Source organism: Anas platyrhynchos, chromosome 11, assembly GCF_047663525.1.
Source record: "Anas platyrhynchos isolate ZD024472 breed Pekin duck chromosome 11, IASCAAS_PekinDuck_T2T, whole genome shotgun sequence".
NCBI lineage: Eukaryota > Metazoa > Chordata > Aves > Anseriformes > Anatidae > Anas > Anas platyrhynchos.
Window position 1 is genome coordinate 10,664,535 of NC_092597.1, and position 25,881 is coordinate 10,690,415.

General features: G+C 39.9%; 1 protein-coding gene across 6 annotated transcripts in view; it reads left to right on the forward strand.

The window, feature by feature from the left end:
- TLN2 (talin 2) overlaps positions 1–25,881 on the forward strand; it is a 223,329-nt gene that overhangs the window by 166,439 nt on the left and 31,009 nt on the right. For all 6 annotated transcript variants that reach the window (XM_038184743.2, XM_038184744.2, XM_027466633.3 and 3 more), the window contains 3 exons: positions 2,745–2,870; positions 3,798–13,081; positions 22,093–22,196. In XM_038184743.2, coding sequence (XP_038040671.1) covers positions 2,745–2,870; positions 3,798–3,926 — 255 coding nt within the window. In that variant the 3' untranslated portion in view covers positions 3,927–13,081; positions 22,093–22,196. The remainder of the gene's footprint in view (positions 1–2,744; positions 2,871–3,797; positions 13,082–22,092; positions 22,197–25,881) is intronic.

Here is a 25,881-nt window from a genome sequence, read left to right on the forward strand (position 1 = left end):
TTTCCTGGAGCTTTGTTTGAGGGTGTTTATTTAAAAATGGCTACAGCCTCTTCTGACTTCCAATCCTGCAGGCTCAGTCTGTAATGTGAGAACTATTTCAGCTCCTTTTTTTCACACCAATATCTAGTATCTTTGGTGACAGTGGAATTTCCTCTTTTTCAATTTTTACCACTGCTAATGGATGCTTATATATAAGCTGTCCATTATAACAACTAGCGTATGGATAGGTAGAATCAAGTCTAGCCTGAGTAGCTGTCTGAGCAAGAGGAACTGATATTGTCATTTTTTCAACATTGAAAAATGGGTTAAATATTTAGGAAGAAAAAATAAACGTATGAGGGTATGAGATGTGTTTGTTTCTACAGAAAGCAGTGGCATGTTAATGTTATCCCTAGGGATGAGATGGTTTTAGTGCTTTAATGTGGATTCATGTGGACTGGCTTTGTCATGGGTCTGTGGGGGAGGTATCAGTAACTGGAAGATAGTTCCAACTGTAACTCAACCTTTACTTTCATATCCAAATGGCAAGATGGGTTTCAATGAATTTTAAATGCAGAACAAAGAATAGAAACAGGAACAAAATCATGTACTAGAGGCTGTGTTTTCTCAGCTCTGCCAGGAAATTCAGGGTACTCAGTCACTGTAGGCAAATATTATTAAATAGCCGTGGAATGTGAAAAGTTGGAAGGGAATGTGAAAAGGAGACAAGTCTAAGCATGGGTTGAAAGTGAACTTTGCCACTTTATTAAGCTTTACATTAGTCTCAAAATGAATAATGAAGGGAAAAGCAGTTTGCACTTGGAAGTAATGTCTTTTATCATAGCAAAAACAGTGAGTTGATGTCTACCAAATATTTTTACTGGTAGATTTGCCAAATCTACTATGGTTTTTCAGCTGGCTTTGCCCCCAGCACAAATGATTTTATATAACTTTAATCAGTAGTCTAGGTACAGGAGTTTGAGTATATTATTTTTCTCTTTTCTAGCCCCACAAACAGCTGCAAGCTTTGGGAGAAGGCATTTGAACTGCATTTCCCATAAATGCTGGCTTGGAATGCACTGTTAGGGAGTCTTTTCCAAAACTTAAGGAAATAAGTGAAAATGTTTCCATTTGCTTTGGATCAGGTCCAGACTAGGCAAAGCAAATTTCAAATGACTTGTTTTTTGGGTCGTTTCAGGTGGAAAAAGAGTTAAGTTGAAAGGGAGGTGATATTTGAGATATGGAATAGGACAAGAGGGGATTTAAGAGCTGGTCCATGTGGCTTCCCTTCCTGCTGCCTGTGTGCCTCCAGCATGTCAGTACAGGCTGTCTTGGCCAGTGGCCTCTGTGGGAACAAGTGTTCTCACAACATAACACCCCGGGGACATTGGGAGCCATGGAACAGAGAATGGTCTTCTTATTCTCTCTTTCTTCCTGTCACAACACTGCAAGTTATCTGCCTTCTCTCTGCAGTCTGTGATAACATTTATGTGTGTTGATGTTGTTGACTGATCTGCTGTATAAGCAGGAGTTAGTGTGAGATGTTACGCTACTGGATCAGATCAAAAGTTCACTAACCCTACGTAAACTTTTTGAGTCTTGTTCGTCAATAGATAAAGCTTTACCTACATCTGCCCCAACCTCTTCCTGCTATAACATCATTCCATGCAGCAGGAATATCTCAGTGACATGCAAATCCACTCCTGTAGTTAAAAGGTGTTTAAAATTTAGTTCGCAGGATAAACATCTTCCCAGTCCCAGGGTTCAAGTACGGGATTAGGAGATTTAACCATTCACATCCTTCCCTTCATGAAGTATTCAATTACTCTTGAGAGTACTTGATAAAAAGTAATGCCATACAGGATTGCAGAAGCAAGTTTGAGTAGTGATCAAGTCACATCAATTTGATAAGATGTTCCTTCTGGCATCTCAACTAAATTCTTCACAGGTGTTTCTCTTGCACAGAAGGTAGAAATATCTTTGGTGTTCTGCCCTATTTCATAAAGTTGTTTCTTTGCTAAAGCACTTAAAAGGTGGGTCCCCAAATGTGTTTCAGTATTTGTATGTACAACTGAGTAGCACGTAAATAGATAAATCTCCCAGTCAGTCTCTCAGAATGAGTGACCTATGACGCCTCTTGGCTCTAAGTCCACAGCAGCCCAGAAGTTTCTTTTCTTGCCTCTGTTCTGACATTGATGATTAGATAGGTGGGAAGGAGGAGGATTCCAGTAAGAGCCAAGAAGGAGGCATAGGTCAAATTTTTGGTGTATCAACCAAGTTGAAATACAAAATATCAAACACGTGTTATCTGGGACAAATTTTAAGAACTGCCAGTGATATATCAAAAATCTCATTTACACCTCCATGTGCAGTACCTCTTAAACCATGGGCTACTCTTTTAGAGTCAGCTTTTCATGATTTTCACCAGCTCTTAGCACATAAGAGCAAATTCAGTGCCAGATCATATGATGCTGATTGCTATGCTAGTCAGCTGTCTGCACAGGGTGTTTCCTAGTAAATGGCCTTCAGGACCTGAGTGCTCCAAAACAAGGTGCCAGCTCCACCTTTTGGCTCTAGTAGAAGAGATTGATTTTGATCAAAGCTTAGATTTTTGGAAGGATTAGTTTTCTTTTCACTGGAAACAAACAAAAAAGGATGCTTGCCTGTGAAGGTAAGCAAAAATGTTTTAGTTTTGGTGCTCAGAAGAATCAATGCTACAATTATGCATTTTTGTTATTACTGAATTTCCTCTGTCTTTTCTCAAGGCCGCAGGAAATGCTGTCAAGCGAGCATCAGACAATCTTGTCAGGGCGGCTCAAAAAGCAGCATTTGGAAAAGCGGAGGATGACGACGTTGTAGTCAAAACAAAGTTTGTGGGTGGAATTGCTCAGGTTGGTATGATCACCAGTAACTGAAGTGGAGAAAAACTGTCATGGAAATGTAGCATAGCATTACAATGTTCACGTTGTATTTATGACTGGACAAAGCTACATAGAGATCTATGATAAATTACTTGCCTCAGTTAAGTAACCGCTGACATAACAGCAACATGAAATGCTCTAGTATGACTACATTTCTTCATTGAGTGGTTACCATAAGAGCAGTTACAGTTGTCCAATATCTTGTCAATTTTCATCCTGATTAAATTAATGGCTCTTTTCAAACTTCTATTATGCACTTTAAATATCCCCAAGTCTTAATGGAACACCAGTTTTGTGTGTATATCATCAAAGACAAAGTGTGAGAGATAAGAAATGATGACATTTCATTATATTGACCTTACTAAATATGGTGAAACAATAACAAAGATTTCAAGGCTCTGATGATATACCATATATTCTGGATTCACTGTTATGAATAAGAAGAAACAGCATCAACTGAGGTTACCATTGAACATACTGTAACTTGTCAATTTCTGTAGTACTGTCATTTCTCCTTTGGCATTTCAAGATGCAGAAAAATACTTTGGTTCCATGCAGCAATGAGTATGCAATTCTACTGTCACACAAACAATATGTTAAGACATGGTGTTTGTCTAATTTCTGCTAATTGGACAGTGAATATTGGAGGAGCACAGCATTCTAAAATCCAGCTTGGATGTATAGTAAAACTGCTAGAAGATACTTCTTTTTTTTTTTTTTAATCCTCTATATGTAACAAGTGGGAATCTGGGAAACATTTGAGCAATTCCTGCTGAAGACATTGAAACTTCCGTGGATAATGCTGGGGGCCCTTTCTGTGACTGGTGCCATAGAAAAAGAAAGATGGCTTTACAGACAATATTTCTTGCTATCCTAATTCATGCTTCTTTTTTCTAGATCATTGCAGCCCAAGAAGAAATGCTGAAGAAGGAAAGAGAGCTGGAAGAGGCAAGGAAAAAACTAGCTCAAATCCGCCAACAGCAATACAAATTTCTACCCACAGAGCTGAGAGAAGATGAGGGTTAACCTGCTGAGATGTTCTTCTTTCCTTTTTCTCTCTTTTTTTTTTTTCCTTTTAAAGAAATAAGCTAAAGGGGGACAGTACAGTGAGAACTGGTCTGACAACATTCTGGTATGCCAAGCACTTATCTAAATAAACTGCTTATCATATCTTTGGATGAGCAGAGGGCAATAAACACTTGTTCTTTGTCATCTGGTCAGATGAGGTGCATGATGATCAAATAATGGTACAGTATTAAGTTCATTCCTGTTCCTTCCTGGACTTGCATCTCAGGACAAAATATTTTACTTTTTATTGAAGATGCTAAATCAGTATTATTGTCACTTCCTAATGCTTGACATAATTATTGTTCCTTTACTTGTTATAAAAACTTGTTATAAAACATTCATAGTATTAATAGGAAAACAGTCAAGAAATCATGCATGTGATAAATATCACATGAGCTGGTGGTTCTCTCCCTACCCTTGTAATGAGAAGATAAAGTCAGAAAAAGGTATGTCTTGAGTGGGAAAGATGCACGTATGTGGGTTTGAAGAAGATGCCTGGCCTCTTTCAGTGTTATATAGCTGGTTCATCCCAAAACTGGAGGAAGTATCACTGCACCTGTTTGCACTAGTGTTATTAGTCCTTACCTGATACCAACAAGCTTCTGCTTGTACAGTATTATGGTTCACAAAATGTGGCAATAGCCATTCTTTAGAGAGCGCAGAAAACAAAGAAATGGAAACCTTGTCACTGCCTCAATTATAGCAGGTTCATGAAGGAAGATGCTGTTTGAATTATATACCTCTAATGTGTGACTACTTTTACAGTATTATACACACATACACATGCTCTCACATTGGACTGAATAGTTTGTGTTCTGTTTTGTAATTGAAATTATCTGGTTTGTACTGTGGGATTTCTGTTAGAATGTATGTTAGTTAAAAAGGGAAATACCCAGTACAATGAAAGACTATCACAACTCTTGCTATTCTATTAATAATTGTAATTATTTTGTTTTGAAACCGGTGGGTGTCGTAGGAGAAAAGAATAAGTGATTTACAAGTAGACCCCTACTGTAATGTAAATAATAAAGATCTGGACTCTAGGGAGTTTATTTTCATACTTGGTATTGATGAAAATGTACTCACCAAAGAATTGCAGAGAAGGAATAGCAGCAGTCTGAGCAGCAATCTTTGTCTTCAGCTGCAGAAAGGTACTGTATGTTCTCAATATCTCTGTTGTGACCTAAACAATAGCAACATGGGTAGAGTGAGTAAAAACTCTACCTTTTATCCTGTCAAAGAAGGAACATGAACCACAGCAACTTTAACTAGCAAAAGATAAATTGACTAACTGCAGAAACACCATCCCTCTTAACAGCAATTTCCAACATACCTACACCTCCACTCAAGCCTTCTTAATAATGTCAAGTCTACTTAGGTCAAAGGATGATGCCACTACAGTGCTTCTGAAGGCTGTGCTGTCATTTAGATACCTGTAAAGTACCTCCAACTGAGCCTATTATGTTATATGCAGACTCATCTAGTCAACATTGTTGCAGAAATACTTGTCTTGTAGACTCAGAAATAACCCCTAGTGGTAGGTTTACCAGTTTAGATAGTGCTAACTCATTTAAGTTACTTGCATGACATATAATTAACAGGAATTTTGTCACACTAGTGTTAAATATATAGGAAAAATGATTACAAAAATAATAAATATTAATGTGTACAAATATTTTCTTTTTGTTGTTAGTCTCTTCTCTGGTACTGAAATATTTCAGACAATAGAATTGTTGGAGAATCCATGCTGATGAGAGGGGATAAAAGGGAAATCCCAGATAGAATCATTGATTATTGACAGATGTGCTATGATGTGTAAGCTTTTGTGCATACACAACCCTTATTGTTAGAGACGCAATTCTAAGTTCTGTATTATACAATTCAGCACAATTGTATCTTTTTTTTTCCACTCAACTTTTACACAGTGAATTCAGTGAGTGGTGTAGTGTCACAGAATCTCAATGTTAAGAATTCCTACACACACAAAAAGCCCTCATGCAAAGTTTTAGGTCAAAAGGTAAATCACTATTACTGTTGTAAGACCTAAATACAGATAGCTCTAACTGATAGGGGTTTTCTGATGGTGATGGTGGGCCAAGCTTCTTTGCAATCTCTCTCTCTCTCTCTCATATGTTCCTATCTTTTTTGGAAAGATCTGCAAGACAAATTTGTTGTTGTTCCCCTTTCAGCCTATTTTTATCCTATTATTTAGTCTCATTAAAACAAGAAAAAAGATGGTGCTGTCCTTAGTATCTTGCCATTATTCTACCTTAGATACATATAATAATGTTGTAATGTATTTTGGTCAAAATGGTATTTGCCAGTTTGAAAGAAGCCACAAGCCTGGTCAAGTTCAACTTTATGCAGAAAATGCATAGCTAGAAAATTTTATCAGTTCATAGATGGAAAGAGCCTGCTCAAATTGTGTTCCAGATAAAGTTGCTTGGGAAGTCCATTTCAGCATAGTTATTTTGATGCCTCTCTATTCCTGATTTAATGCTCGCTCTCTCTCATTTGACAGAAAGTATTGTTCTTTTTCTCCTCAGCTTTGTGCTCCACAGAGGAACCACAGTCAGCTAAGTAACTGAATAGAACAATTCAAGGAGTATTTTTTTTTTTTTTACTGTGAACTTTGGGTCTTGATTTGGGAAACATTCAGAGGATATAAGCACATTCAAGGCATTCTATTTCAATTTATTCTTGATAATTTGCAGTACCACTGAAGTCCACATGTGAACATCTGTGGAGTTAGGATCTACTCCATGCATTTATTTCTCATGGAAACTTGCAGCAGTAAGTGACAAGCTGGGGTAAGGGATGGAAGTTAGTTAATAGGGACAACAGATGTTTACTTTGTATTGTTAACTTGTGACATGGTAAATGGGCTCTGTTGTATCTCACCCTTCTTCATGTGGATTTCACTTTAAAGAGTTGTATGCAAATTAAAAGCAAAATGCCTCAAAGTTGTTTGTGTACAAATAGTCTAGTGTTGTTTTCCCTAACTGTCCAGAAAATAACTCAAATGGAACATTTTATAATGTCTAAGTTTTTCCTTTGCTACATCAGAAGCTTCAAAGTAAGAAAAGGTTTAAAACAAAAATTGAGGGCTAGACTCTTGTTTTGTCTGTCCCTTCCCCTTGACTTTCTGCATCTTCATTACCTAATTCCTAGTGAAGGAATGGATAATTGTTGTAGAAACCTCCTCACTCTAAATGTGTTAGCTCATGAGCAAATTTTTGGCTCTTAATCAGACCAAACTGATAAGATGTTTACCTCAGGAGTATGGCATCCATCATCATTAAATTTATCCCCCTTCACTTAGTTTTTTTTAACTATAGTTTTGGATATTTTTTTGACTTGTGCCGTAATTGTTGTCCTTACATAAGTGCATAACAATTAACAATTTATCTGCCCATATTTGTCATGATTCCTGGAACCTGCCTTTCAGTACTCACAATAGTGTAAGTTAAACATGTTGTAGTTGTACCTGTTAATGGAAGAACATATATCTGTGGCACAAAGTTTGATGCCACATGCAGAAACTTAGATTGTTTGAGATGCTAGTCTGTTACAGATGTCTCTTTTGTTTGACCTTAGTATCTGTGGTGAAGTCTGATTTAAAAAAAAAAATTCAGAGGTGACAGTTGCACAGACTGGATTAGGCTCATGAGCTACTTTACTGTTAACATGTGAACTCTGTCCTTGGGCACCAAGCATCATTCACCGGAGAACAATACAGGTGTCAGTAAGTGCATGAAGCACGGGGCAAAGCTACATGGGGGTATTTCCAACTAAGAAGCATCATCACGGCTTTCGTCAGGATGGTCATGGGGACAGATGCACCTCCAAACTTATTCTGCTTTGGAGGACCTGGTACTGAGGCACAACAACGTTCATTTCTTCAGTAGCTGCTAGTTCTGATACTTCTGGGCAGAATGTAGTCTATGTCAACTGCTTGGTGTTTGCTGTCCTTGTTTTCAGTGTAGCATCATCGTAGTATGTGTTGAAAAGATCCTAGCCACAACCTTAGAGACTCTAGGGAAGTTATTTTTTCTGCTTGCCCAGTAATGCCTGAAGACTTTAAGACTAAACTATGTTGTTTTCTTTTTTTACATGCTTCGATCCCTTTTGACCTTAACACTTCTTACAAGTTTGTTTGTTTGTTTTTTTTCCCCTTTTGTTCCAAGCATTTATGAGAGCTGGTCTTTCATCCTCAAGCATCTCCTAACAATATATTACCAAGTTTTCCACCGATCAGCTCTTTCTAGCATTGCTTAGGACAAATACTGATACGTTGGATTTATCCACTTTTAGTTTGGATAATGGAAGTCTTATATATCAGATCTGATTTTATTTCCCTAGTGATTATATTATATAAGTATATTTACTTATTTAAAAGTGGATAGCACGGGCTGGTGACTACTTGGTGTCCTGAAGTGTCCACCATGAGAGTTTATCCCAGGTGAAGTGGTTTTCTTTTCTCCTATTACCCATAACTGCTATGCCTATTAAGTCAAAATCTATTTATTAAAAGTGTTAGGTGGAACATGAAGTTTATAACTTCAGAACTACTGAACATGAAAATTCCCTCACAGTACAGTCAATTGTTGATTTAGCAGTCTCAGAAGTGTTTTGAAGTCTGTGGAGAAGATTGCATGAAGACAGAAAAAGCTGGTTATTTCCTTAATACAATTCTTACTTTTAAACTGCTGGATTTAATAATATCAGTTGGAATTTGTAACTCCACACAGATCAATATTCAGTACTTTCTGAGCTGTTAGTATAATCTTTCTGTTCTTAAATAATTATTTGTAGCATGTTTTGTCTTCTCTGAATATGGTTCACAATCAATCTTTTTGCTGGCTTTTTGTATTTTGTAAGGTGCAACTGATCAAGTACAAAGATTAAAACAGAGGTTTGTTCCAGCATTATAGTTGGTGATATTTTGATTCAAATTGCATTACATATTTTAATTTATTGAATAAAGTGTTTAATTGAACATAAGTAAGCAAACTGTTGACCTGATTAAGACTGGTTAGTCAGGAACTACATAGATCAGTAGTGGACATATCCAGGAAAGGGTTAATATTTATATCTCATTTAGTCACTAACTGGTTTACATTATTATTTTTTTTTTTTACATTAAAGTTTCTGTATTCTGTCAGCTCCAGAGAAATCAAATGCATTCTTTTCCTGTAACTATATAGCAGAGGGACTAAAACAGTGATTGTGATTGGTGCCAAGAACAACCCTGTCTTTCACTGCCAATGCTTTAGACAAACATCCTGTCTTCCAGAGTTGAAATTAATCTGCAAGAGTTTGTGCTCAGTGCCTTGGCTTTGCCCCATGCAAAGGCTTCTGGTAAGGCATTAGCCTCAGTTCTCCTCCAGCTTTTACTTAATCCTTCATTTTTTGTCTTTTTCTACAAGAGAAGTGACAGCTTTAGGACTTGGGCCCAAAGCTCTTGCAGGTTATTTAAATCAGCCTCTTGCTTTATCAAAGCTGCCTGCAAAATATGAAAATCCTGAGGCACTGAAGCCTTTTATTGTGACACTTTATCCACAGAACCAGTTTTGAAGTTTACTCACAAATGCCTTTAGTCATCTGCAGCTCTCATCCATGTGAGAGACATTAACAGCACCACACTAATGACTCCTGTCTGTCTGCAGTTACTTACTTTTTGCCTTTGGCTATATAAGGATGAGAATTTTCTCGTCTAAAGATCCATCTTTTGTTTTCATTTTTAACAGTAAGGGAGTTTAAATGACACTATATTTTTAAAATAGCACCATTTCTCTAGATCCAGCCTGAGGATTATATTTAGTTATACTTCTATATAAATTGTTGCCAGTACTGTAAAAAAAAAAAAAAAAAAAAAAAAAGGCATATGTGGCAAAGCTGGTGTGAGACATCTAGTAGCTGCTCAAGCACATATTAAATGCTTGTACTTGCGACAGTTTTGTATATTTTACTGGGGGGAGGAAGTTCATTGCTTTACTTAACAATTCAAAGATTACTAGATTTTAAATGTAGAGAGTTAAAGCAATACAGTCACTGTGGGAATATTTGGGTTATGATCTAAGACAGAGGCATATTAGGAAACAAAATGAGTTTGTTCTTCAAGCCTAGACTGAACTTTCGTCTCATGAAATCACTGGAGACTTCAGCTAAATGTTTATTTCTCTTCTTTTTTTTTTTTTTTCTTTGTAATTGTTTTTGCCTGCTCACATCTACTTGTGGTTGGCTTTTTTCCCTGCAAGTCAGTATGTTTTAGTATGTGGAGCTTTAGTCACAGTTGTGTCTATCTGGGGAGAAACTAGGGCTCTTAGCTTAGAGATTTATTATCAAAATCAGAAACAATATATTTTGTGAATTAAGAACAAATCTCTCAGTGGTGTTTATTAAAACTGCCATTATTGACAGGACACTCAATCCTGAAATTCACAAAATTGCATTATAGGAACAGAATTTGTCCCCTCCTCTGTGGTCATGAACTTGAATAGTCACGTTCTCATTAATAGATTTGAAATGAATAGGGTTCGAGCAACCCACACATTGTAGGAGTATCTCTTATGAGGAGTGTTAGGAAACAAATCGAATATATTCGTCAAACCAAGCCCCAAATTTTGCTTTATGAAATCGATAGTGTTTTCAGCTAAATGTTTGAGTGTCCACCTCCAGCCTAAGTTTGAGCATGTTTCTTTTTGCCTTAGAAAAATTAAATGAGAACTTCAGCATGAATGTGTTACAGATCTTACATATTTTGCTGATCTCTTCTGCCCCAGGACTGTGTTAATGAGACATTATTTCACATACCAAAATTGTGGGGAGAAAAAAACAAGTTCAAACAGAAGACCTCAAAAGAACAGCTTCATAGATCATTTCATTGTCCGTTGTGTTTGGCTTACAGTACCATTATCATCCTCTATCATTTGGTGATAATAAAGGCTATTTAGGGTAATTTTCTAGCCCAACCACTTCTGTGACATGTCTGTGATGCCTCCCGATCCTGTAACCCTTCAATTCAAGCCACGGGCCACAAAGAGAGTTTTCTGGTTAACATCTTTTATTGTTCAGGAGTCATCTCTGATCTCTTCCAAATCATGTGGGTGGCTCTTTATTACATGTACAAATCAGTCATATTTTGGTTTGCTCAAGATCTTGAGAAGAGGCTAGATGCAAAAATTTCTTGAGGAGTTTCCTATTCCACTGGAACATGCTGAGCATCTCCTAGACTAAATGACTTGTAAAACAACCCAGGCTGCCAGTGCATTCATTACAGAAGAGGTCAGACCCTATTCAGATCTTCTTCACTATCAATAAGGGTAACAGCCACTAGACAGAGAACCTTCAACCTATAGTCCCTTTTCAAATGTATTTGCTAGCAGCAGAGTTCACACTGTCCCCAAGTAGATTTATGAGTAAATTCATAATGTCAGTATATGAAGATGAGGTATTCCTTTGCATTTTGTTGTTTCATGTTCTTGTTCCTCCCTGCTTAGCACTTTGGATGGTTTCTAATGTACTAGTAACCTTTTGAGTGGAGGGAGTAATATTGGATAGAGAATAAAAAGTTGCATATTGTTTTCTTTGGGGTTATAAAGCAGGCACAGGTTAAGAAGAAGCTTTGGATTTTATAGAGAGGTCTCTCTAGGTCTGGTGGGATACCTTAATACAGTGGAATTGAGGTGCCAGCACAGCTTTGGATGTGTGCAAAGGTGTACTGAAAATGTGGCTGAAGAGGAGCCAAACATCAGACCACAGAAAAGTCGAACTTCTGTGCTGGAGAAGAGAACTTCACCATGAGCAAGAGCAAGGTGAAAGCATGAGATAACAGCTTCGCACCCTTTTATCAACACTATAAAAGATATTGCTTCATCTGTGTTGTTTTGCAAAAAGGAAATGATAAGGATTTGGGGGGGGGACATACTTGGATTTTCCTGTAAAAGGTAGATGCTGACACAAATCTCAGGGCCAAGAAGTGCTGTGATACCTTTATATTCCTAGAGAAACTCTGGAAATACATAAATTGAGACAGAAAAAAAGTATTTGATTTTTTTTTTCCAGATTTTTGCTTCCAAGCAGGGACTACTATCTATAGTTGCTCCCTGCTGGTCAAAATTAACCATGGAATTCATACAGCAAATGTTGCTGTCCTCTGAGCGCTAGTGTTGTGTGATGCTGCGATGGCCTTGTTCTGGTAACAAGTTTCCTTAAGTGTTGAAGGAGTAAGTCAGATCTGCAGTAACACTATTGATGGTGAAAGGGCACTCGTCTGCTGAATTACAGGATCGTGTTTAAAATAAGGTAAGCTGAGGTGTTGTTTTCATCCCTTTTGATCTTGTAGGCAAGTAGGTGGTGGCTTTTGAGACTTCCATGCATTTCTGAGAGTCAAGGCCACCTTCGAAGTTCAAACAGAAACACGTGATATAACTGGGGCCTGTTGAAAGCCATGACTTCATTTCTTGGAACTTTAACAGCTGTATAGCTCAAAGACAAATAACTCATCCCTGGTTGGTCCCTCAAATAACACAGACATCCAGAAAATGTCTGTCTTTTTTTTTTTTCCCCACTATTTGGCATCAAATTCTTCTGATTTTGTTCCCTTCTAGACTGAGAACAGACTATTCTTAATGTTGCAGTCCTAAGGAGTAATCCTGCATCCTGCTGAAGGTTTATTTCCACACCTATTATACAGTCCCTGGAAAACTCTACTAATTTAGCAACATTTGTCCAGTCTCATGTGCAACCCATTCCATCAGCAGCGAGTTCCTGTTGTTTCATTTGTTTCTTAAAGAAAAGGACATATATTTGCTTGAAACCCTCTTGGCAGCTCTTCAGGCCAACTGCTTCCACAGAGCTCCAGTAGCTCTGTAATGAAGCTAGCTCCCCCGGAACTCATTCCAGGTGCCAGTGGTGAATGCCCTGATTTTTTTTTTTTCCTGCAGAATCCCCTCGGTGAATAGAAATATTGAGCTGGCAAAGCACAGCATTTCTAAGGGCGTAAATTCTGAAATTGAAGGGAAAGAAAAGTCTGCTGTGGGAGTGAAGGGGAGACATGTTTCAGCTTCAGAGTCTCATAGAGGATATGACTGCATAAAAACAGCAAGAAGGTAAGTGCAGAGTTGGGACATAGGGAGCTATTTAAATTCAGAACACTGTTATCATAAGAACAATTGGTATGTACCGGTCCTGAATAAGTTTAGGCAGGAAGAGAATTCATGGCCATGAGAGCAAGGAAATTCTGGACTAGTCTTTAAGTATGGCTAGAGGGGAGTAGCAATCAACCTGCTTGTGACATCAAGACTGAAAAACAGGCTTATACAGTCACAAAGGATTTGGCCTCAGGGCCCTTCTGCTTTTGTCCCTTACAAATTGGCACCGAAATGTGTGATGGGAACCCAGTGCTAGTTCTACAGGTTTATCAGCCTGAAACCTAAATAATTTCCTGGATCACTGTGGGCTGTGAAAACTTACCTGAGCCTTTGGGAAACTGTGTCCCAGCACAATGCTGTGTTTTCTTCAGTGTAATTCATGGTGACATGCTTCTCACACATGTATCATGTGAGTGAGACACATACTATATAAGATCAGATACAATTTTAGCTGTACATGGCTGAAGTTAATGTTCAAGGTATTTCTGCTGACTACTGTAATCTTAAAAGCAGTACAGGCTTCAGGATACTCCTTGTGCCTGCAGTCAAGCCAAACCATATGCAATTGTGTCAGTGCATCCAGTTCATCTTTCTGCTATTGCAAGTACTACCCAACACAGAACATTTTCAGGTGCTTTCATCCAACTTAACAATTTTAATAGACTTTCTAATACTTTCCTGGAGGCCCCTGCAGGCTGTGCTGGGAGTTGTTTTTTCTTGTCAACTGTAGTTGGCTAAATCAAGAAGATGGAAATTACAGTGTGCAATATCTTACAGGATCCCTCTCATGCAATCCTGAATTTTATAAGCCACCTTTCACTTCCTCACAGTCAGGTTTATGTTGAATTCTTTGCCCTTCTTGCACAACCTAGCCAACTCTTATGAGCTTTTTTTCCTGTCTTATTCTTTCATGTATGTTATTTACTGCCCCAAATCAAGCATAGTCTTGAAGATGAGGACTGCGGAGAAAGGAAGAGTGTGTGACAGTCTGTAGACAGTGTGGTCACAGCAGAACACCTTTCCTATTGCTGCTGCAGCAATGCTTCTGCAGCCCACTGTTTCTTACAGGATCCACTTTCCAGCAAAGCCTGAACTGCTTTTGAAAGTTGCATTTCCTGCTACACAGAGCTCTCAACCAAAAAGCAAATCAAAACAAGAGCAAACCCAGCGTGGACTCTGGCAAAGATCACCCTCTCTTCATATATAAAAGGGAAGCATTTAGCCTGACCTCATAAAAGACAGAGCTTAAAGGACCATTCCACACTTTGAAATCTTGCCCTTGATGGAATGGAAACAAAATGCTGATGTGGGAATTTCAGCAGCTCATTTCATGTTCTGCTCAGCCCGCCGTACTTCCTGAGTGTGAACTGGCCATTGCGTCATCCCAAGAAAATGAAGGTTATTGGGTCACTGGCTGTCCTTGTAATCTGCTCAGTAAGGAATTTCCCTAGGGTATAGACCAGTGCCCAGAATAATATTTTACAAGGTCTAGAAAATGATGCCTGCTACAAACAGAGAGCTCTTAAAAGTTTGCAGGCCTACTGTTTGGATGAGTTAGCAGCACACACCCCTCTACAAACAACACTTAGAACAGCTGCTTATAGGAACCACGAAGAGTCTGGATGACTTTGCTAGTTGTTTAGTAATTTTCTTAATGTATGTGCCTGTCCTACATGGAGAAGAATTGGTGTCAAGGTTTTCTTGACCCTATTTGCCTCCAGAATATGTCAATCTAACTTCTCATACACAGCCTCTCTCTACATGCAAACTCCACATTGCAGTGCAGGTATGGCTTAACTGTCACGCAAAACCAGACTGCCTCTTCCCTTGAAAATGCTGTGTGTTCTCTGCACGTGCTGTATATAACTCCTTCCTTCTGAGGAAAAGAACTATCTGTTTTCTATGGATTGTTTAACAGATGGTAAAGGACAATTCAATGGCTTTGTCTTCCCCTCTAGGCCCTTCATCATCTTCGTCGCCCTCCTGGGGACACTCTCCAACGGTTTAATGTCCTTCTTGTACTGTGGTGCCCAGAGCTGCACACGGTGCTTGAGGTGAGGCCGCACCAGCACGGAGCAGAGCGGGACAGTCACCTCCCTCAGCTGACTAACAATGCCGTGCTTGATGCACCCCAGGATAAGGTTGGCCCTCCTGGCTGCCAGGGCACACTGCTGGCTCATATTCAACTTGCAGTCAACCACAACCCCCATTCTCTCTCTGTGGGGCTGCTCTCCAGCATCTTGTCACCCAGTCTGTACGTAGAGCCAGGATTGCCCTGTCCCAGGTGCAGGACCCGGCACTTGCTTTTGTTAATCTTCATGCGGTTGGTGATCGCCCAGCTCTCCAATCTGTCCAGGTCTCTCTGCAAGGCCTTTCCACCCTCAGCTGGGTCCACAACTCCTCCAAGTTTGGTGTCGTTGGAAAATTTGCTCAGAACACCTTCTAGTCCTACATCCAAATCATTTATAAAAACATCGAAGAGGACTGGCCCTAAAATGGAGCCTTGAGGGACCCCACTAGTGACCGTCCACCAGCCTGATGTGGCCCCATTTACCACAACCCTTTGAGCCCTGCCTGTCAGCCAATTGTTCATCCATCGGATGATGTTTTTGTTTAGTTGTATGCTGGACATTTTGGACTGGTATCCAGCTTACTGGTGTCTGAAAAGTGCTCTCAGTGTAAAAACCCAAATATGTTTTACTGTGCTATCTCAGGCTCTCTTTCCACTTACTCTGGTGATGATTTGACTGTGAACTTGGAGGCTTGCCCTAAGCGCCTCTACAGAGCCCCTTTCCACTCAGCCATGCCTACTAGTGCTGACAGTTCGTATGTGCCTGAGTGAATGACCCACTTCTGTTGTCTTTTGCATTTCATCACTGTGGAAATGTTTTACTTGAAAGCCTTTCCTGCCCACATTGATCTGTTGACACTCTCTTTGCCCACAGGAGAGAGGTGAACTGTTGAGCAAGTGATTGTTTCAGGAAGCTATTTTGGGTGAAGCTTGCTCTTTTTTTTTGTTTATTTGTTTTGTTTTGTTTTGTTTCCTGTTTGTTCCTTGCCTGTGGACTGAACACAAGAGAAAAGCAAATGCAAACTCGATCAGTCCTAACCATGCTTCTGGTATACTGGTACTTGAGACAACTTACTTTGCTTGAAAGGAATTGAAAGACTGAAGAGTACAAAGAAGGAAGAAAGTGAAAAACCTCCCCATATAATAGATTCCCAGAGGATTTTTCTCCCAGTCCAACTCAGCTTCACAAGCCCAATTAGATGCATTCATGTTGCTCCAGGTTCCTGCTTCCTATCAGAGCTGTTCTGACTTGTTAGCACCTCTCTGTGGGCAGCAAGGTGGTCTGAAACCTGCAGAATCTTCCAGGCAGGGTTTGGGTTTCAACAGAGCACACAGTCCAGGACTTCATCCTGGATAGGGATAGAGAGCAAAGGCAAACAATGCTCTCACATAGCTGACTCCCAGCCACAGATGCTGTGCAGATATGCTGTAGAAAGCAGAAAGACTATTCCTTTTTTCCGAGGAATGATTCTGACTTCTCCCATTCTGGTCTTGCAATGTGAGCTGGTCTTGTGCTAGAAGAGCTGCTGCTTGTGCTCTGTCACCTGCAGTATGATTACTGTTCATTGCTTTTTCAGCAAGCAATGTCAAACTGTATCACAGTTTTGCTTTTTTCCAGGCCAAGTGTGAAATGTCAAATATACTAGTGACCACAATTCCATATAGTGCCCCAGTGCTATGATAGATAGAAATGTGTACAGATACAGAATGGGCAAAACTTGAAAATACTTGTGGAATAATTTCTGGCTAACAAGCCCACTTTATAATGTGTAACATATGAGAACAAAAAAGTGCAGGGCAACATAGGCTTTGGAAAACTGGAGCTTAATAAAAAAAAATTATATATTGCATGTTGTTTAAAAAAACAATGTAAGTAGTGCTTAAATGTGATTAGAAGAAATCTAAAACATCTGCAAGAGCTCTTAAATCATGGAAAGTGGGAAGAATTCAACAAATGTTGGGGAACAAAAGAATGAAGAGTTGGGTGGAATTCATGCCTCTGCCTCAAGCTTGCCCCACTACTTGTCACTAGTGCTAAGCCAAAATTGTTCTTGCACAATGAAATTGTGCAAAACTTCCATTAATAACCTACAGCCCTCAAACCTGAGAGCTCAATTTTTACCTTCAAGCTACATGGCTCTTGGCAATTTTATCTGTTTTCTTACTGAGTATAGACAATGGCGCTCATTTTTCTCAGTAGAAAGATGCATTTAGGACAAAGAGTAAATTTGGCATCACTTTTGAACTGTTTTTAAATAAAAATGATTACATAAGCATTTGAAACATGGGATAAATGTCAATGCTATTTTTGGCTCTTGCTCGATTATATTTTAACTTCTACATCCTCTAAAGATATTTGGGTGAAGTAGATCAACTAATGAACTTTGCCTTCTTTAAACCTTACCTTGGAATGGCCCAGCATAGTGCTTGTCAATACTGCTCAGCAACACAGCTGTGTACCATTCCTCTCCCTTCCTTGTTATACCCACACCTGTAAAATTCACAGAAGCACAACAGTGATGCTTCCTTCACATGCTATACATGTAGCACACATTAGGCATGTGGAAGTTTGTCATCTACCTGTGGAGAACTTTTCCTATAACCTGTTTAAGGGGGGAAAAAAAAGAATTAAAAAAAAGGCATTTTTCTTTAGGACTCTAAGGTAAGAGGGCTTGGGAGAAATCACCTGTTTCATGAACTGGCTATAAAGCTTTGCACTATTTCAAAGACTTCTGTTTTCTAGTTTTGTAGGTCTTCATGTCCAGCATCACTCTGAAATAGTTTGGCACAAAACACTGAACTGCACTGTAGGAATGGTCAATATAATAATTTCTCCTCATTTAGTTTTCCAGTTGTTGCAGACAGCTCTGTTTATCTTAAATAAAATCTATTCAGAACAGTATTACACAGAGGCATGAGATCCAGGAAATGAAACAATAGATAGCTTCTTCCCTTTTCCCATCCTCCAAATTAAAATAAAAGTGTTATGGTTTTCCTGCTGCTCAGCTTAGAATCAATTGCTCTTATCACGCGGAGGAAACAAATGAGGGGAAGTTTCTCAGTTGTGGTAACCTGCAGCATTAACCACAGCAAAGAGAAAGGAAGGTCTTCCTCAGAAGCATTTTACTTATTGTATAACTACATCTGGTGTCCAGTGTCCCATTTAGGACTTATTTGGGTACCTCTGGATGATGTTTCTGTGAGAAATCCAGCTGTATAAATGGAGGAAGCAATGCTAAGTCTACGCGTTCTTTCTTATCAGGAGTGACTCTTCTTTGAGGTAAAAATTGTTGTGATAATGCAGGCAGAGATCCATTTTGTGCACAGAAATGATACTGTTAACCCCTTCCTTCTTTATCAGAATGGTCTGGGTGGCAATCCCACACAATACACCTCTTCTGTCCTTAGTCTAACTTATCTGCAGTGTCCACATTGAAGCACTGACTGTTCAAATAGCATTAAACTGCAAAGTTGGAAGCCAGCAACTGTCCTCTTGCAGCACCAGGTTACTCTGTGAAAGCTGTGAAACCTTTCCAAAAGCTGTGCCAACAGACCAAGCCCCTGGCAGGAGCTCAGTTGCTGTAGTGCAGACGGCACCACCTCTAGCTATCACACTGGGGCTTTCTGAGCCACTATCTTCACTTTTTAAAAAAGGATGAAGGGATGGGGGAGGGTACACCAATTTGTAGTTTTAATGGTAAAAATGCAGCACGAAATGCTCTCTGTAATAATCCAGGTTTTGAGCATGGTGAAGTGAATTTACTGCTATTCAGGCACATGTAACTCTCAAGGCATTTTGGGATGCTGAAGCAGCACCATATTTGGCCACTTCTCTCCACAGTCCTTGTCTAGTTGTAGAAAAGGCTTTTGCATCTGCTGGCATTCCTGGCACTGCTGCTAGATGTGCATTAGAGAGATCTGCTTTCTGTCATCAAAGCTGTCACAGAACTTTAAAGAGATGCTGACTGTTTAAATGAGAGAAAGGAAAAAAAAAAAAAAAAGACTTTCAGTACAATATAAGAGAGTTCCTGTGTACTTCTCCCCCACCCAAGAAATAACTTTGTTTTCTCAATTTTCAGCTTTGAACTTGTATTTGTTTGCATACGTAACATTTTTAGGGGCTGCTCCAAATGACAGTGTTGCATAGTAATCTGAATGATCCAAGTCAGGAGATACTTGCAGTTTCTGTAGCTAAACTATCTAAGATTTGCAATTTTCTTCCATCAATCAGGGTGTTTACATGTAGACTGATCTCCTAGAGAAACTTTGTTATGCAAGAGAAACAGGGAGTCACACATCAAGAGCAGCTTGTTTGGAGTAGCAGTTTTGAACCATCACGTTTGATGGTTCTAAGTAAACATCTTTAGCAAACAACTGGGATCACTAAGTCCCTGAGAAAATTAGTGTATGTGCTACAAAACAAAACATCATATTGTGAACCTAAAGTGCTCAATAAAGAAGGCAGGAAATTCAGAATCCAACTCCAACAGTCTAATGGTGGGGAGGGTGCCACTTTGTTGGTTTGATTTCCTTTAAATAAACCAAAAAACATACAGAGGCCTCTTGGGCAGGGAAAAGGCTGACCATAGAAAGAGGGATTCTTCACCAGAGAAAAGGTGATGCATGCTGTCCTGTCATCTCATAGCAAAGCGCAGCTCTGTGGCCATCTGTGAGTTTTAACCTGCCACTTCAATGAAACAACTTTAAACCCGCCTCATTATTTACACGGATAGATGCAGATAATCTGAAACCAGGTTACGGCTCTTTATATAGAAATGTCAGCAGAGTTGGGCAATGTCCAGTGACATGCTGGACAGTGCGGAAGTCTTTGATTTCAAACACCCAGTCCCCAGACAGAAAGCAGAGTGGGTGTCAGAGCTGTGAGCAGCCTGGTTTGCCCTGTGTTGCCCACTCTGACACCGACACTCCAGGGTATACTTGCTCCCTGGCTCCACTCAGCTGTGCTGAGGGACATGGACGTGCCTGCAGGCTTTGAAGGGGAGGAGGGCAGAGGCAGAGTGCCTGTCATACATATGACATGGGGATCGTTCTTACTTCAGCAGTAACAAAGAGGTAGTCCCTCTGACTGAGGGATAAGCTGTATCTTGGCCCAGAGGTGTTGTAGCTCAGCACTTCTGAAAGTACAACTACAAACTTGGTATGAGTCTTGATAATAGCTGTGGCGTTCAAAGAAAATTCACAGTCCTTGCCTTGAAGCGTAAAAAGCTTATGTTATTTTTTTTCATTCTTTCTATGTTTTATAACTGAAGATCTAATTTTGTTGTTGTTTGTTTATTTTTGCTAAGAAGCTGCATATTGTTTTCTGTATTCTGGTAAAATTCCAAGCTGAATAACCATGTTCTTAATTCTCACCACTTTTCCTTCCTTCAGCAACAGCAGCATGGTGTGCTGCTCTGCTTGGAGCTCTTCAAGTGTCAGCATGTCAGCAGTGGGTAATGTTATGACTTCTAGTACAGCAGTTCAAGCGTGTGAAGTGTTGGAATCAAAAGCATTGAAAAAGCATCAGCTATTATTTTTAGTCAAGAAATACCTTACAGCCTGTTGGATGTCCACCAAGATTGTTCGTTCCAAGGACTTTCAGAGCCTCTCATGGAAGGGCAAGGAGCTGTATTCTTTAGGTTTTCCAGAGCAGAACCTCACTCTTCTAAACTAACATCTTGTCACAGTACCATTGTCGTGGTTTAACCCGGCCGGCAGCTAAACACCACGCAGCCGTTCGCTCACCCTCCCCCCTCCCTCTCTGGGACGGGGGAGAGAAATGGAGAGTGAAGCCCGTGAGTTGAGATAAAGACAGTTTAATAAGACAGGAAAATAATAATAACAAAATAATAATAACAATAATAATAATAATGATACAATGGTGATAATACGAAAGTAATAGTATGTACAAACAAGTGATGCACAACGCAATTGCTCACCACTCGCTGACCGATGCCCAGCCTAACCCCGAGCAGTCCGGCCCCCTCCCCCCAGCTAGCCACCCCTATATATTGTTTAGCATGACGTCAGATGGTATGGAATACCCCTTTGGCTAGTTTGGGTCACCTGTCCTGGGTCTGTCCCCTCCCAGCTCTTACTGCACCCCCAGCCTGCCCGTTGGCAGGACAGAGCAAAAGGCTGAGATGTCCTTGGCTTAGTATAAGCACTGCTCTGCAACAATTAAAGCATCGGGGTGTTATCAGCACTCTTCTCATCCTAAGCCAAAACACAGCATTCCACCAGCTACTAGGAAGAAAATTAATTCTGTGCTAACTGAAACCAGGACAACCATACACAAGCTGGTCAAAGCTGTAAGCCCTCCCAGGCAATTCCCTTCATCCCCACCATGTATGTATACATGCAGATGCATTCATACAGCACTGGAGAGAATTCAGAAACAAAACAATGAAGGCTGTGGCACTGTCAGCTGGAGCACTCCTTGTCTCCTCTGAGTCCAGTGCAGTGACAAAGGCTAGCCTCCAGTGCCATGCTGGAGATGGTGTCTCTCAAAGGTGAGGCTGTTGGCCTGTTTGATACCTCATCCTCCCACTGACTTCCTGTATGATCTTAGTCACAAGTTTTGTCCTCTACACTTCTGACCCCATTTGTAAAATGGAGTAATTGCACACAAACCTCAGAGAGATAGATGGCAAGATTAAATGTACTGAAGACTTGAGGAGTGTTTTGATCTTATGCTAACTTCATTCCTAGAGAGCTTTGCAGAGGCGTCAATATTACTCTAACTTAGAATGACAGCAACCAGTTCTCCTGGAAAAGAGGAGTCCCATTGACCACGCTGGACAGTCGACTGATTGCCTTTTTGTTTAATATGTTTGTCCATGTGTTCTGAAGGACTTCAAAGCAGTCTTTAATTTGTACCCATGTTTTATCTCTACAGATAGTTGCAGATAAACAGGATTGTAAAGGACATCCCATGCCAGAGCCATTCTACTCAGGCAACGATACTGGAAGCATTTCTACAGCATGCTAGATGTTTACCAGGTTAGTAAGAAAGAGGGAATAGTCTGCTGCTTTAGTATTATTTGGGAGCGTCCCTATTTGTACTTGCCAGGATTTAAAAACTAAAACTTAACCTGGAAGCAGTAGTAACAAAGTGAAGCTTGTTCCCTACCAGTAATGCTGTTAAGAATATCTTTATAGAAACAAGATAGAACGCTGGTAGGATCACGATAAAAATAAAGCCAAGTTATCTAGTCTAATCCCTTGTCAAATTCCCTATATCCTTTAGACAGCGTGTGTGCAGTTAAAATGTTAATTGGTCGGGGAATGTGCTGGGTAAGTTACAGCCGCAATTGCTACTGGAGATATGCTTATCGTCCACAGCTCAGTAATGCACTCAGCCTGGCACTCGCTGGTGCCAAGTGCTTTGCAGGGGTTACTGGGGACAGCAGCTGCCTAATCTGCTAGATGTCTCCTCCATTGAAGCATACCTGCCTCCTGCTAGGACTAGGGGAGCTAGGTGGCCCAAAACCAACAAGCTGTGTCATACCTGATTCCCTGCTATTTAACTCTCAGACAAAATATTCTGGACCACAAGGAAAATATTCCCCCCCCCCCCCCCAAAAAAAAAAAAAAAAAAAAGACTTACGAATATCTGGTTTGGGAATGTTTGATTTTGAATGCAAGTGGCCAGATGAGCAAATGTGCCAAAATGGAATAATGGCCATTCTGGGGTTGGGGTTTGGGGCCAGATACTCAACCAGTGTAAACTGAAATGGCTTCATTAGAATTAATTTAATATAGGTCATGCTAGTTAATGTCACCTGGTGATCTGACCCACTGAATCAGTCCTTCAGTACTTGCTCTTGAAAGAGAAAAGGAGAATGTAGAACAGATTTTAGAAAATATAAAGATGAAATCAGCTCAAACCCCCATGTCATTACTGGGATTCAGATGAAAAGTACAGGACCACTGGCCAAATCTGGCAGTTCTTTGACTGGCAGAAGCAGTTTCAGAAACAGAGAAAACATGGCCTTGCAAGCCTATGGTACAGCACAACATTCACACCCCAGGCCCTCCTGCGCTGAACAAATGTACTGAAAATCCCTCTCTTAGCACAGCTGATGCCTTTGGATTTGGAAAACCCTTGAAAGCTACAGAGTTTTTTCTCCCTAGCATCTGGTTTGCTGTGGCATTGCTTAATAACAGTTATACTTATCACCATTTCCTTCCAGTTGCCCTCTGCTCCTTTTCATATGCTGTCATCTGCTGGGTTGAGTCTTTCTTTGTGGCTAGTGTCTATTTTGACTTCCCTGACACCACAAAGTTACAATTATATGATACAGTCAATATTACTGCATTTAGGGCATTCATTTCAGATGTGGGAGACATTGCTGTAAGTTCCTGGTTGATTCCTACAGTCCAGGGACTTGAAACTGAATTGCCAATGTCAGAAGTCAGTGGCTATTCCTGGGTAAATATCAACGTCTGATCTCAGAAACAGACATGTAAATATAAACCATGATCTCAGCAATGCAGTGCTATCCTTTGAGAAATAACCTGCAAGAACACCTTTGCTCCTCTTTCACGTCCATAGGCCAGAGAGCTTGGGGCTACCCTAATCATCCAGTCTGTACCACCATCCGTTGCTATAATGTTTGGCTTCTACTCTGCATGTAAATCCAATATCCTTAAACTTTACTGGAATTGATGTGAACAATGGACAGTGGGCTACTTCTCAGGGGGTAAAATACCTATAGCAAGTGAGCACAAAGTTTGGTTAAATCACAGATGTGAAAACTTAAATATGCATTAAAAGTTCGTCGTTCCACTTTACTAGCACTGTGGCCAGGATTTTCATTGTAAGTAACAGGACCTGTAGATTTTAAAACTGTAGTTTGGAGAACTAAATTCATCCAGATTCAGGAATATCTTGGAGTTCTGTAAATTACATAATCTCTTTTTGTAGCTCAAGTAACACACCCAAATATTGTGTCTCATTAATACCTCTGCAGCTGGCATACAAGTTGTGCTCATGCCTCAGCATCAGAAATTCAACACTGATAGTTACCAACATAATTTTGTGGATACAATCACTGCGCAGTAGCATAAATTTTGCACTAATAAGGCATCTGTGGAAGGCTGTTGCCAGGTAAGCTGCTTGAGTCAGCTCTAAAATATCTCCAGCCTAGGGGCTTTTGATTAAAGCTCTGTTCTCTAGCTCATTCCAGTGGTCAGTAAGAAATGCTCCAAAACGTGCATCATCATCTTGCTGTCTGCCAGATCTTGCTTACTGTTGCTGTTTGCCTTTTGAACCATCAAACCTCAGTACTCTTAGGCAGCTGGTGGTAGCCACTAAATGACTATATGGGGAGCTGGGAAAGAGACGCTTGAGAAAAAAGCTACTCAGATTGCCTGAAAATTCTCTGCATGTCCTGGAAAACATTGCCAGCTGAAGGTTTTGGCAATGCCTGTGTTGTGTTTGGGAAGCTTGGATAGCTGAAACCTCAGTTCCATCTGCAACTGAAGCAGGATGGCGATACTAAGAAGAAATGTTTGCCAAATGGAGCAAAGAAAAATTAAATTCAAGTGACTATGTACAGCTGGAGGAGTCTGTTCTTTGGTGCATATATTTAGCCAAAAGGTGATTGAATCAGTTCTTTTTTTCACTTTTAAAAATATTCACAGGAATTATTGCAATAATAAAAATAGGGTTTATGACATTCTACCTATACCAGGGATCCTGGTGCGTGGAGTTTACCTGAGTCCATGAGATTAGGATGCTCAGTACGAATTATGACAGGATGAAACTGTTGGGTTTGTGGAGCTCTGAGCTTACAATGTAAACAACTTCAGATGGTCCCTCTCTTCCAACTCCTGACTGCTGTGGCTCTTCACTATTGCAGTATTCAGGCTGTTTTGAGATCTGGGATTTTACTGTTCTTTTTTAAATATTCCGGCCAGCACTGGGCATTAGAACTTATTTTACTGTCCTTGGCATTGATGAAGCAAGGTACTTGCTATGATAGATCAGAATTATCTACATATTAATACATGCTGTCTCCTGGGAGGAGGCAGAGAATCTGCATTCAAGAGCAATATATTTTTTTGCTGTTGATTCCTTTGTGACAGTCTGCCCATGATGGAAAATGTCTTCTGGTGAGGTACTTAAACACAGATTTATTTTTTCTAGGGAAGTTAACTGAGGCTGTGATTCTAAAGGCCTGTAAACGCTGTGTTGTGTGTAATGAAACTTTGGCAAAGGCAGATTATACGATTCTGGCACAGAGCAGCTTGCATCTATAAAAGGCAAGATCTGTCCTTTGTTTATTCCCTAGTAAATCAGTGAAGTATGTCATGGTATTTTAGCATCAGCTTAGCATATTTTATTTTGCCTTCTAAATTACAGGCCAGTGGAAAATAGAGATTGACCGAGTTAACAACATAAAGACTGTTCATATATATGTATATATATTAAAAAAAGGACTGGAAAGGAAACAGTTCCTCAGCTGTAAAGACAATGGGAAGCACAGTACATTTATGGTGTGGTATTATAAGCTTCAGGTGCCACAAGAAATCTAAATGTAATTTAAAGCCCAAGAAGAAATGAACTTGAAATGGCATCTGAGCACAAGGGAAAAGTCAGGCTGCATGTGCTTTAGAGAAGTTACTTAAGATTTATACAAATATTGTTTACATCTAATAGTGCTGAAGGTTTCTCTGCAAA